The 14508-nt window shown below is 44.4% G+C and overlaps 1 protein-coding gene across 4 annotated transcripts in view; it reads right to left on the reverse strand.

The window, feature by feature from the left end:
* SGK2 (serum/glucocorticoid regulated kinase 2) overlaps positions 1–14508 on the reverse strand; it is a 69722-nt gene that overhangs the window by 2487 nt on the left and 52727 nt on the right. For all 4 annotated transcript variants that reach the window (XM_061631555.1, XM_061631553.1, XM_061631556.1 and 1 more), the window contains 7 exons: positions 11232–11363; positions 10794–10906; positions 8734–8770; positions 6932–7018; positions 5295–5390; positions 3713–3868; positions 1680–1769 (listed from right to left, as the gene is read on the reverse strand). In XM_061631555.1, the coding sequence (XP_061487539.1) occupies positions 1680–1769; positions 3713–3868; positions 5295–5390; positions 6932–7018; positions 8734–8770; positions 10794–10906; positions 11232–11363 (711 nt within the window). The remainder of the gene's footprint in view (positions 1–1679; positions 1770–3712; positions 3869–5294; positions 5391–6931; positions 7019–8733; positions 8771–10793; positions 10907–11231; positions 11364–14508) is intronic.

A 14508-nucleotide genomic window follows, 5' to 3' on the forward strand; every position in this document is an offset into this window, starting at 1 on the left:
CATCATTTTATCAGCTTCTAATAATATCCTGCCCCAACTAGCCCCTTTTCCCCCCTTCAGATCTAAAAAGCCCCCAATACAGGCCCAGGGCTAGCCCTATAATGAGCCACATGGCTCAAGTGGCAGACTGGGAAACATGGCTGATTGTGAGCTCATTCCCCATATGCTACCTACAGTGCCTCCAACAAGGTGCAACTGACTGAGCAACCAGGTGTGCAGCCACCACTATGCCATTGCTGCTCCCACCCTCTACAGCTATCCGTTCTCAACCCCTTCCCACTAGCTTGCTTGTTCATTGCTGAAAAGTGTCAGTGGGTTAGTGGGACCTCCATGCCTCACTCTGAGGGATCCTTTCTCAGACTGAGGCATTGTGGGTGAGGTTGCCTATTTAATACCTATGCCACCACCTTGCATAACAGTGGCAGATTACTACTTGAAATTACCTAAAACCTTTACAAAGGTATCTTTAGCATTGTTAGGTAACTTAAACAAATAAATTTACTGTCGTTGTGGTAAAGCTGCAGTGGCACAGGCACTTCCTGAACAATCAAAGCCTCGTTCTGAGGATGGGTCCATCAAAGTGAGGCATGGCGGGCCTGTGTGCTGCCACTTTGATGGCAGCAGGAAGGAAGGAAGGGAAGAGTGGGGTTAAAGGAAGAATGCAGTGGTAAGGAGGAGGAAAGGGACTCAGCAGGCCTTTTGTGATAATGCTCCTTAAGATCTAAGCTTAAGTACTAGAGTTTGAAAAATACTCTTCTCCAGTGGCTGTTGGACTAGATGACTTCCTGGTTGCCTCTTATCTTGCAGCTCTATGCGTTGAAAGGTTCTTGTTTCTCATACAAACAACACTAAACTGGTCCACATATCACTGCCAAGCCATGGACTTGTATGATCCGCCCCACCCTTCCTAGTTAGTTGTAACTTAGCTTTTTGTTATGTAAAGCCTGAGCAAACTATGGCTCTTTCAAACCAGAATTGGAGGCTATTTTCAATTCTGGTTTAGAGGCAAATGATGGTATGCAAATCATGGCTATAATGTCTAAACTGAGCCAGCATGTCACAAATCAGGAAGCTCTCTGACCAATTATATCAGGGGTGAGGAACCTGTGGCACTCTATATGTTGCTGCATGCCAGCACTCATTGGCCCCAACCTCTGATAGAACACAAGTTACCCATCCCTGAATAATGCAGACTCTGGGGAGTGGGGGGTTCTGTCCCATAAATCCTGAAAGAAGGCAGAGTAGATGTTCTTTTAAAGTGTTTCTTAATGCTCCTTCAGCTGTTATCTACAGCAGCCATTCCATCAGGCTATAGGAAAGGGAGAGATGGAATTCCTGCTGTTCTATGATTCTAGAACTGCAGGCCCTCTCCATTGGCTCTACTGACAGACCAGGAACTTTTGGCCCCTCCTCTCCAAATTGTTCCATTCCAGCTGGTCATTACAAGAATTTGATAACTTGAAAGGTAGTGCATAAGCTTGCTTTTTTCCCTCCATCCGAATTCCTTTTCCGTCTCCCCCCCCCCATTGTAAGCCTTATGGCAGGAATTGTCTTATCATCAGTAATTTTAAGCAGCTCTGGAAATCTTTTTCAGTTGAAGAGAAATAAAATTGTTTTAAATTAATAATAATCAGTCCCTATTCCCCACTATTTTACTAAATAAAAATCTTACTACTTACCACATTTGGATCAAATGGAGGAGTGATCCTCTTATTATACAAATCATCCCAGTTTATTGGACTGAAGAATACATGGTTCTTTATCTCAAGCTATGAAGAAAATGAATAAGATATCATGCCCAAAGTGCTTGAGCTAGCAGAACTATTTAGCTGGATGCTGCCCCATAGTCAGGATTCACCATGCTCATGAAAGGAGACCTTATATGCCAATTATATGCAGTTAAATATGAAAGCTAGCATGTGTTGAATGTGTTTTCCACTCTGATCTAGTCCCCATATTGATTTAGCTGAAATCTTGGGGGCTTTCCAGACATCCATTTTATTGTGCAGTCATGATAATATTCTAGATGTTGTATGTGATCTCCCTTTCAATACTGTTTGCACCTGCAAACGTTTTGGAGTGGACATGCTTTTGAGATCAGTCCATGTCTGTAACTTCCTGCTGAAATCCTAAAACTTTTTATTCCACAAATGTTCCAAAGGGTTCTTTTTTGGGGGGGGGAGGTTTCCTGCTTTTTGTTGCGCTAAAGCATGAGTTCCACTGCAGGTGGCAATAATGTGGTAATGTTGGGGAAGCACTTCAAAATAACTAATAAAGTAGTATGTGTGGACAACCATATATAAATCCACCCAATAATATGCTATTATTACCACTGACATGTTGTAGATGATATCACAAATAACACCAGTTTGGAGAGGACCTTGGAGTTATTGCTGCTGCTATTAAATAGTGATGGAATGCCTCTCCCAATACGAACCAACCCGTACACTACGCTCAACATCTAAGGCCCTCCTCTGGGTGCCTACTCTGAGGGAAGCTCGGAGGGTGGCAACAAGGGAGAGGGCCTTCTCAGTGGTGGCCCCCAAATTATGGAATGATCTTCCTGATGAGGTGCACCTGGCACCAACACTGTTATATTTTCGGCGCCAGGTCAAGACTTTCCTTTTCTCCCACGCATTTTAGCATGTGTTTTTAAATTGTTTTAAATGTTTAAATTGTGCTTTAATTTTTTTAAAAAAGATGTGTTTTAAATTTGTATATGTGTTTTTAGGTACTGTAAACCGCCCAGAGAGCTTCGGCTATGGGGCGGTGTATAAATATAATAAATAAATAAATAAATTCAGCAGCAGCAGCAACATCCCAAGTCCTCTAAAACATAGAAATGACATGGTCCCATCCAAAGGTATAGCATGAACACTGTCGTTCATGTGCTGGGAATCTCAAGACTTGATTACTGCAATTCACTCTATGTGGGGCTGCCCTTGGGCCTGATTTGGAAGCGCCATCTGGTGCAAAATGCAGCAGCCAGACTGCTGATGGGGGCACATGACCAACAACATGTGACACCATTGCTAAAACATCTGCACTGGCTACCCATCCAAGCCAGGTTCAAGATCTTTGTATTAATTTACAAAACCCTCAACAACTTAGATCTAGGGTATTTTAAGGACCATCTGAACCTTTATATCCCAGCTTGATCACTACCAGAACATCATTGGTCTTCCCCCAAGTTGGCACAGCTCATTTGACAACAAGAAACTGAGCCTTTAGTGTCGTTGGCCCAATCCTGTGGAATGATCTGCCAATTCATCAGACACCTTCTGTTCTGATTTTTAAATGCCTGCTGCAAACTTTTCTATGTCACCAGGCTTATGCAGGCAGTTGAAACAATATCTTTCTGCAATAGTTAGTTGATTTCTGATTTTAATTTTTATATGGTTTATTCTGTGTTTATATATGTTGTAATGTAAACTGCTTTGTGAAGTCCACCTGAAAACCAATATATAAATGCCTGAAATGGATAATAGAGGTTTTACAATCCATGCAAAGTAGCAGGCCAAAAGTGAAGGAGGTGGAGACAAGTTGATAAGAGGGGAGCAAAGATGATGGGTAGGGTAGGTTAGTCAATCACTAACAAGAAAAATGGGAGGCTGCGGTGAAATAGCACAGGTGTTAAAATATTTTCTCAGGGAATGATGGAGTTTCTAGAGAAACAAGGAATGAGTAATGGTGACTAGCACTCCAAACTTACAAAGTCTGTCTTGGCTCCCAGTCTTTTCTTCTGATCTTTGTGGAGAAGTCCCTGCAGGATATCACAAGCTGCGATGGTCTTGGTTCCTTGAATCTGAAGTGGTTTGTGCAGAATATTATCGTACATCTGAGACACATCTCGGCTGTAAAATGGAGGCTGAGAGCAGAGCAGAAAAGTCAGTTGCAGTCATAAGCATGAACTGCTATTTATTAACATACCAATATTACATAGATATCAAATTCATGCTAGTTGTGTTTCTACAGTTCAAGAGGAGAGCTAGGAATCAAAGGGGACAATGCTTGCTAAAATTTGTTGCATGTACTACTGTGGAATATTTCAAATACCACATGAACTATTCTATCAATTGCTTAGCAATGACTAAGAGTGCAGCCCACAGCTTGCTCTGTTGTGTGAATGCAACCCCACTCCATCCTGCATACCAGCAAAAAGTAGCCAGCACAGCTGGGAATCAGGTACTGTATGCCTCCCAGATACTACACCAGTTTGTGACACATACTGCTGCAACTGGCTGGCACGTTCACACATTGACAACCAGAATTAGGGTAATATCAGCAGCTATTGAATGGTTGACTTTTATAGGGTATCCAGAACACAGGTCTTCTTGAGCTCTGTTAATTCCACTGGCATGCAGGAGTAAAAAGGAGGAGACATATCAGCAGAGCAAGGCTGTTGTCATAACATGGGTAGAAACTCACTCACTGTTCTGCTGGTTCTAGTGAGTCTCCACCTCTCTCTTCTGAAAATGGGGGCACACAATGCTAGTCAAACCCACCCCTTTTTACTGTAAAACCTGGTGGGAAAGGCTTGAGTGCATTTTTTTTCAATTCAGCTTCAAAGAGATTTCACAACTGATTGGCAGATCAACCCATTCCCCCTCCAGGTGTGGATAATGGAAACACTTTGATCTGATGACTAGTGTGTTTATAGCCCATAACATATAAAAGACCTCTGCTGGATCAGACTAAAGGCCCACCTAGTCCAGCATTCTGTTCCCACAATGGCCAATTCACAGATGCCTATAGGAAGCCCACAAGCAGGACATGAGCCCAATAGCACTCTCCTGCTTGTGATCCCCAGCAACTGATATTCAGAGGCAAGCAGATTGCCTTTGATGCTGGAGGTAATGTAGCTATCATGACTAGTAGTCATTAACATCCTTACCCTCCATGGGTGTGTCAATTTCCTTTTTAGAGCCATCCACACTGATGGTCATCACTTGTGGTAACGAGCTCCATATTCAAACTATGTTATTTCTGAAGAAGTACTTCCTTTTGTCTTACCTTTGTCTCCCAAAATTCAACTTTATTGGATGAAACCAGATTCTAGAATTATGAGAGAGAAAAACTTCTCTTTTCCTGATAGTTGAAAGTGGTTTGAAAGAGGGATTGCTGCTAAACTCATCTGACTTTTGCTTCTGATTAAACAGGATGGTAGGTTTTGATATTCCTCCAGAAACTGTAAAAGGCGTTTGTCCCACTGTTGTCTCCAGTCTAAATCAGCTCTCGAACTACTCCCTGTCTTCAACCTCAGTTTCTAATCCAGTCAGTTTTTGAAAGCTTACCAAACCAAACAGCATTTCATAGAGGACAGCTCCAAGGCACCACCAGTCTACAGTCCTGTCATAGGGCTGTTTCTTCAGCACTTCTGGAGCCAAGTACTGTGAAAGGACAAGGAGATTTAAAAACACAGCACACCATCAAACGCAAAGGCCAGCACAAAGAATTTCAGTCACTTTCCAAGAGCTGTATACATCTCCTTGATTAGCAGTAGTATGAAAACATAGGGCAAAACACCGTCACACAAAGCAAGGGTAGAGAAGATGTAGCCCTCCAGATGTTGCTGGACTACAGTTCCCACTATCCCTAACCACTGGTCATACTGGTTGGCTTGATAGGAATTGGAGTCTAACAACTTCTACAGGCCTATAGGTTCCCTACCCCTGACGTAGTATATAATGATTTGAAGTTGTCACTGGAGTGGAGGATGAAAAATTCAACCCTTCTAGTTTTCAAGTTAAAATTGAGCAACTTTTTTTTTAACCACAACTTGTTAACAGGATAGTCACCCAAGTTTTAACTCAGAGGATAGCCTTCCACCTCTGGTTCAATTCTCAATGCACAGTTTCATCTCTTGTGATTTCTCAGAACAGTATTGTCAGGTGCTTCTGCTCATGATATTCACTCTCCTACCCTGTTCCATTCAACTGACAAATGGGGGTGGGAGCAGCATTGGCTATGATAGCCTTGTAAATTATGTAGAGGTAAGTTACCCACCCCCTGCTCTTCTCACCTTTAGAACATAAATTGCAGTTGCTGTCCAAGTTATGTTGTAGAAGAGTCAGATTCCCGGGGTCATCCCTAAGTTTATTTGTGCACTATTTCCCACAAAGTTGTGCCTCAAGCACCTTAAAATTAAAAAACTAAACAGTCATTTATCTTCCCAGATTTTTTTAAAAAATGAAGTTCCACCACTGGATCACCACTGAAGTCTTTTGTGAAAAATAGCGGATATTTCATTGTATTAGACAGCAATCTGTTCTTCACTTGTTTCTTCCCTCAATAGTAATCAACATCAGAAATTTCATATTCAAATTAATTTAGAAATGTTGAGAGAACACCGTCTAAATCTTGGAAACTGGTTATTACTCAGTTGACTGATTTTGTGTAAAACTGTTTTGAGTTAATCCAGTTTGTGGCTTTAGACTCAATACTTGGAGAGTTGTGTTTGCTTTAGAGCAGAGGTTCCCCACCTTTTGGGGCCTGTTGACACATCTGGAAATCAAAGAAAGTGTTGTGAGCACCACAAAATGCCAGAAAACTGGCAGTGCTCAGACATATACATCCCAAAACAAAATACAGTGAGGGAAACAGGCAACATCCTCCTTCCAACCATGCAAAGGACATCCTTCCAACAAATAGCCAAACAAACCAAAAGCAGGCACCAAAGGGTGTGTGTCCAAAAGTGCCATGGTGCTCACAGGCATCACGTTTGGACCCCAGATTTAGAGAATGGGTTGTGTGTGTCATGGCGCTACATCAGTAGGCTATACCCCATGGAACCCTACAAGAAATCATATTTAACTATGACAGTCCATTCTTATATCTCTTACTCAGTGGTGGTGCTCAGTTCCTTACATAATGCAGAGGGGGAGGGGAGAAATCACCGAACAAAATGCACACAATCTTTCAAATACCAAACCTCTGGGGTGCCACAAAAAGTAGATGTTGTTTCTTCTGGCTCCATTCCTTCTTTGCAAAGTCCAAAATCTGTCAGTACTATATGACCCTGAAGGTAAAAGGACAAATGACCTTGGGAAGTTGTATTCCATCTTTTGCTACTTTTGTGTTCCTATTTGATTAAATTATAAAACTCTTTCCTGCTCACTGATGACTACTGAACAAGACCATAGCAGCAAGCAATTATGAGATTTCTGGAAGTCTGTGCTACTGGTAGTCTGTGGCAATAAAAGATTAACACCACATTTTCACAACTCCCAGCTACCAGTTTTTTTTAAAAAAAATAGAATACAAAACCTGTGTCCATTCTGCATACACCTCACATGATGTTGCTTAGGAAAGTTTAAAAACCACACACACAGTTACACTGTCTTTATCTCTTCCCTTCTTTGGCTTTTTTTTTAAAGTACGCTACACAAAAGCAAGATTTTGATTTTATTATTTAGTATCCTACGCACGGGTGGACAGAAGATAGATCGGGATCTAGTATTAGTAGATATCTGGGTGATTTACTTGAGATCAGACCAGTGTAGTTTAACAATCAATCCCTCTTCCAAGATAAGTTTGTGGCTCCTGACAACTCTCAGCACCCTTTACAAACTACAGTTCCCAGGATTATTTGGGGGAAGCCATGGCTTTTTAAAGTGATATGATACTGCTTTAAATGCATGTCGCAGATGGGGCCTCAATGTCTTTTTGCACCTAGCTCTGGTTGGTAGATCTTGGGGTTCTAGGGGAAAAAAGAGAGAGTAGATCCAGCAAGCCTCAGTCCTGCCCATCCCTTCCTATTGTGTATTTTGTACCCCAAAATCTTTTGTTATTCCAAGTACACACTCTGGTCAACTTCTGCATGGATAAAACAATACGCAGAGAATGGAACACATACAGCATGTGAACACAAATTTGTACAATGAGAGGGTTGATTCTCCTATCACCTTTTGCATTTTGGTATGAATACCCAGTGGTGTAGTGGCAAATTTAGAAGTGCAGGGTCCTTTCATGACATGCCCCCTCAGGCAGCTAGGCCCCTCTCAGCCCCCTTGCAGTGCAGATCCACCGGCAGAACCAATCCACCATCTCCCTGCCACCTCCTCTACCTCAGAGAAGGAGGCAGGAGAGGAGCCCCCCCCAGGCCAAACAACAGAATAGAGGCCATGGCAACAGCCTCCCCAGCAGCTCCAGACCAGAAGAGGTGGCACCACACAACGGAGCAAGATGCAAGGTATAGGCTGGGGTAGGCAAATATATGCTTAATTCTGACTCCTTCACAGGGGTCTTCTTGTTCTTCTGTGGTCTGGCCCTGTTCAGAGAGGCTGTTGCAGAGGACTCTGCTGAATTGTTCAGCCCAGGGGGCCCCTTCTCTCCTGCCTCCTCTTTCTCCATGGTGGTGGTGGGTGGTGGATTGGAGGAGGCCAGGAGGGGGCTGCCAGCAGAAAAAGTAACAGGATGGCATCGCAACACATCCTGCCAGAAAAACACACCTGTAAATACCTAAGTAAACCAACCAAAAGAAGTATGTGCTTCCTATGCAAATTTCTAAGCAGCTCCAGTTGGGCTGCCACTTCTCTCTTCTAGAGAGTCTCATGCTCCTAATTATACATGTATATGTACTTCATGCTCACCATGGCATGAATATGTTTTATGCTTTGCTACTCATATTAAAATGCAAGAAACAAGAGCTGGCCATCATCATACACTATAGAACTTGGACTCTCATTAGGATGGCAATCACAATTGTATTCACAAGGAGCGATAAATACATACCTGACAATCCAAGAGGATATTTTCAGGCTTTAAGTCCCTAAAGAAAGGAAGAAGGAGAATAAGAAGAAAGGGGAGTAGTAGAATAGAAGGACTAAATTTTGGTGGGATTTTGGAGCATCCCACTTATTCAGCTTCAAGCACTAGAGTGTATCTGTTAAAAGAGTTACATCCTGCAGAGTCCAAAAATGTTTTCAGAGTTACCTTTGTCAAACCAATGAAATGAGTGCACTCATATGTCTTTCTCTTTTTTATTTCCTAGTGACAAAATTATAGTCAGAGAGACATCACCACTTGTGTGATTATTGTTTTGCTCATAACCAAATCCCTCTGTCTAGTACCGGAAAAAGTAGTCACAACTGACAGTACATCCATATACCAATAGTAAATAATGAAAGCACAGTGGAAATGCACTGGCCACATTTTCTTCATACACACTTCTTCAAAGGACTGAGTTTGCCAAAACCAGTCCCTGTCTGATTTGAAGAGAAGTAGACTTTGCACTGCTGTGTTGACTGGATAGGTCATGAATAAGAACCATTAGCTGGCAAAGTCGTATAACCTCTGCACAAACATACCAGGATGGATGCTCAATGAACAGAGGATAGTCATAACCCCCATATAAGACTTTGAGTGAACATATCTGCATGATGAGTGCTCAGCTTGCCTGAGTATGGAGAGACATGCAAGACAGATAATTCAATAAGCATAAGAGAAGCTGAATTGAGTATCTGTCAAAATCACTGACAGAGCTTGGGGAAGGAGGGCTTACTCAGCTAAACTGAGAACAAAAACTATTATGTGTCCCATGATATTTTACATTCTTCTTTGCATAATCTGAGGCAGAGCCTGGAAATGATGGCATAGATCAGAATCAAATCATTACACCAGAAGAAGCAAGTTAATTTCAATAGAATCCTATAGCTAGAAGATACAGTGGTGAAGATGTTTGACATTCTGCATTAGAAATTTTGAGGCTAGAAGCACCCTGTAGCTGTAAACAAGTATAAACTTTCACAATTGTCTACTGCAGCAGTTTTCAAATGTTAATCCACATTGACTTGCCCCAACTGACCCCAAAGCATCTGAACAGAACCCCTGTGCATGGCAGATTATTTGAGGATCTTTTCTAGGATGCACAGAGACACTCACATACCATGCCTTTGAGTCTACCATGGTGGCCTACAATGTTTCCCTGCAGTAGCATATTGCTGGAGAAAATGGGATGTGATGGTGAGGACACTGCTTTTCAACGAAGCTTCTCAGCCATTAGTGACCTTTGTTGAGGAGCACAGCAACCATCCCTGCACCTAGTGTTTGGGGGGGGGAAGCAGTGACTCTACTGGATTCTTGTTGCAATTACTGTGTGAGTGTGCATGCATGTTGCTATCAAGAACAAGGAAGAAGGAACAAGAGACAAATGGAAAAGCCTAGGAAGCAGATATTACATTAAGTCAGGGAGGGGAACTTGTGACTCTCCAGATTTCGTAGGACCAATGGTGTCATCAGGTCAGGAACGGTGCAGAAGTCCAGGGCCCCAGTCAAAAGAATGAGGAAGAGGGACTGATTGACTACATGTTAAAATAATTGAAGTAATACACGTTATCATCTGGAGAGCACCCCACCTCCATAAGACCATTAACTCCAGAATGTAATATTATCTAAGTGTGCCACCCCATGTGGGACTCCAACTCCCAGCAGCACAAGCCAACATGGCCAATGGCCAGGGATAATCGGGAAGGCCACAGGTCCCCCACCCTAGGTTAAGTGGCCCTGGGATAGGAAAGAATGACATGAAGATGGAACAGGGAGTGGTTACTCATACAGAGCCTTGCCTCGTAGCCACTGCAAAGCTAGTTAATCAATGGTGATATTCCAAACTCTCCTACTAAAAAAAGTTAACATTTTATTTTCTTTAAAGACAACAATATTCTGAAACCAAAACATTCAATCTGTGGTTAATGTATCACAGTATCAACATCAGCATCATTTCAATCGCTTCCAATAAAGCATCTTAACAGATATTACTAGAGCCATCTGCTCTTATTGCAAATCTGCTTTACCTGTAGATGATGTTCAGCGAATGGAGGTATCCTACTGCACTGGCCATTTCAGCTGCATAGAAGCATGCTCGAGGTTCACGGAAGCAACGTTCTCTTTGCAAATGGAAGAACAGCTATGAACCGAGATGGGAGTGTTTGAGGCTGGAGCAAACTCCTCTGTAAGTGCATTCTCTCTCAAATGTACTTATCTATCTGGATCAAGAGACTAGCAGATTGCTTAAAATGGGATCATCTGGATTTAACATACTTTCCACAGAAAACAGCTTCAGTATTCTACACTTTCAATCCCATGTTCTATTCCTAGGCTAGTTTAGGACCACTTTCTTGCAGTACGTAGGCCAGTCTTCACCAACCTGGTGCCCTTCAGATGTTTTTCGACTACAACTCCTCCCACCATCTGGAGCATTGGGTTGTGGTGGAAGACTGACATGTACTAACCTCTCCTCCATTTACATAGTCCAGTACAAAGTAAAGCTTCTCTTTGGTCTGGAAGGAATAGTGGAGCCCCACGAGGAAAGGATGTTTCACATTCTTCAGTAGCACATTGCGTTCAGCCATTATGTGATTTTGCTATGAAGAACCAAGAAAAAGAAAGAGGCCTAAGTTCACAGATCAATTTTTTAAAAATGAAATTTATTACAGTCACACCCATACAAACAAATGCATTTGGCAAAGGATATCTGCTTCCTCCTCATGCCAAACAGCAACTTCACGGGAAGAAGGATTTTAATTGGAAATGTGGAATGAAATAAAATGGTTACAGCCTTCCCTCTCCACATGCTTGAGTTGTGGTCCTCATTGGAGCTAAGGATGGAATTTTCTGAAATATGTCAATGCAGTATTTTTTCCCCTAATTCCCATCTCATTCCTTGATCTCAAGAAGAGACGGGGTTTTTTTAACTGGTTCTGCTAAAAATACAAACAATTATTGCATATTATATGCATTATTATACATCTATACACTCCAGGTTTCCTAAAGTAACTGGCACACAAACAGATTCATATAACAATGCATAAACTACATGGAAATTCTTATTTGTGTTAATACAAATTAACCCTGTGCATGTGACTACTGGTCTGGAGTGTTTGGACCTTGTGTTGGGTCAGAAGGACAGACTGGGGATACTGTTGGTGTACCTCCCACTCCGCTGCCCAACAGACTCCCTAGCTGAGCTGACGGGGGTGGTCTCGGGTGTACTGTTGAGATCCCCCAGACTGTTGGTTCTGGGGGATATCAACATCCATGCCGAGGCCACCTTATCCAGGGCAGCTCAGGATTTCATGCTCTCCATGACAACCATGAGACTGTCCCAATATGTCATTGGCCCAACACATGTAGCAGGACATACTCTAGACTTGGTTTTTGCAACTGGACATGGAGATGGTGATCTGAATATGGGGGGCCTTACATCAGTCCCTCTGTCATGGACAGATCACTGCTAGCTGAAGTTTAGACTTACAGTGGCTTTTCCTCTCTGCAAGGGTGGGGGACCTATTAAGCTGGTCCACCCCCAGAGACTAATGGACCCGGATGGTTTCCAAAGGCCTCTGGGGAGTTTTCTGGCTGATATGGCTGGCGCTCCTGTCGAAACCTTTTTTGAATTGTGGAATACAGAAATGACCCGGGCGGTTGACATGATTGCTCCTGAGTGCCCTCTCCTGTGTAGAGATCGTACGGCTCCATGGTATACCCCAGAGCTGAGAGCGATGAAACAATATAGGAGACGGCTTGAGTGAAGATGGAGACGAACTCCTGGCGGATGCAGTTACACACTGGTAAGTGCCTATGGTAAGCTGTATTTAGAGGCAGTGAGGGCAGCAATACATATATATTGCTGCCACTATCAAATCATCAATGTGCCGCCCAGCGGAGCTCTTCAGAATTGTCCAGGGGCTATTATATGCTGGCCCCAAGGACATGGTAGAACCATCTGAGGCCCGTTGTAATGAATTTGCTAGGCACTTCCAGGATAAAATCTTTAGCATCCGCTCTAGCGTTACAGCAGGTGAATCAAGCAGGGTATCCAGAGCACAGCCTTGTCCCGATTTCTTGGATGAGTTTCAGTTGGTGCAGCTTGAGGACATTGACAAAGTGCTTGGACAGGTTCGTGCAACCACTTCTGTACTGGATCCTGCCCTTCTTGGCTAATAAAAGCTAGCAGGGATGGAACAGCTGGCTGGGCCAGGGAAGTGATTAATGTCTCTCTGTGAGAGGGGGTGGTCCCTGGTGGCTTGAAAGAGGCGGTAGTGAGACCACTCCTGAAGAGACCCTCCCTGGACCCAGAAAATTTTAATAACTATAGGCCGTTGGCAAATGTTCCATTCCTGAGCAAGGTCCTTGAATGAGTGGTGGCAGGCCAGCTCCAGTCACTCTTGGATGAGACCGATTATGTGGATCCATTTCAGTCGGGTTTCAGGCCTGGTTTGGCATGGAAACAGCCTTGGTCGCCCTTTATGATGACCTTTGTCGGGAGAGAGACAGGGGGAGTGTGACTCTGTTGATTCTTCTTGATCTCTCAGCAGCTTTCGATACCATTGACCATGGTATCCTCTCTGGCTGAGTTGGGAGTGGGAGGGACTGCATGGCGGTGGTTCCGCTCCTACTTGGCGGGTCGCCTCCAGAAGGTGGTGCTTGGGGAACATTGCTCAGCACCCTGGACTCTCCAGTATGGGGTTACGCAGGGGTCAGTTCTGTCCCCCATGCTGTTCAACATCAACATGAAACCGTTGGGTGTGGTCATCCGGAGCTTTGGAGTGCGTTGCCATCAGTATGCTGATGACACATAGCTCTATTTCTCCTTTTCATCTTCTTCAGGTGAGGCTGTCAATGTGCTGAACCAGTGCCTGGCTTCGACAATGGACTGAATGAGGGCTAATAAACTGAGGCTTAATCCAGACAAGACTGAGATGCTGCTAGTGGGTGGTTCTTCTGACTGGATGGTGGATGTCCAACCTGTCCTGGATGGGGTTGCATTCCCCCTGAAGGAGCAGGTTCGTAGCTTTGGGGTTCTCCTAGAACAGCCTTTCCCAGTGGCGTCACTAGCGGGAGTGCGGGGGGGTGCGGACCTCTGGTGCGCGCCCTCCAGGGGCATGGACAGGGGTGGCTGGTCTCACCACATGCTCCAGGCTGACGGTGGAAGGCCCATCCAGGCTTCACCGCCAGCGAGCGGGCGCCTGCTTTCGGCGCGCACCGGACCGGGTGCCAGGGGTCCCTTGGCGAGCCCCCAAATGTTGTGCTGAGTGCGCGCGAGCGCACGAGGCCAGCCACCCCCTTTCCATGCCCCTGGGAGGGCGTGCACCTCCCTCGCCCCGCTGACACTGCTCCGGGTCTCGCCCGCCCACCTGCGTGCCTCCAAGGAGGAGTTGGCTGCTCTGACCGACCCGGAGCGCTTCTCGGCTCCTTTGCTGGGCAACGGCATGGGGCGGGGCGGCTCTGGCTGTCACCCCCTTCATGGTGTCACCCGGGTGCGATCCGCACCACCTGCACCCTGGTAGTGACGCCCCTGGCCTTTCCCAACTAGTGGGCCACCAGATGTTGTTGGACCACAACTCCCATCAGCCTCAGTCAGCATTGCCAATGGTCAGGAAAGATGGGAATTGTGGTCCAACAACATCTGGTGGCCCACTAGTTGGGAAAGGCTGTCCTAGAACCATGTCTGTCACTTGAGGCTCAGGTAGCCTCGGTGGCACGGAATGCCTTCTACCAACTTCAGTT

The sequence above is a fragment of the Rhineura floridana genome, chromosome 6 (assembly GCF_030035675.1).
Source record: "Rhineura floridana isolate rRhiFlo1 chromosome 6, rRhiFlo1.hap2, whole genome shotgun sequence".
Lineage (NCBI taxonomy): Eukaryota > Metazoa > Chordata > Lepidosauria > Squamata > Rhineuridae > Rhineura > Rhineura floridana.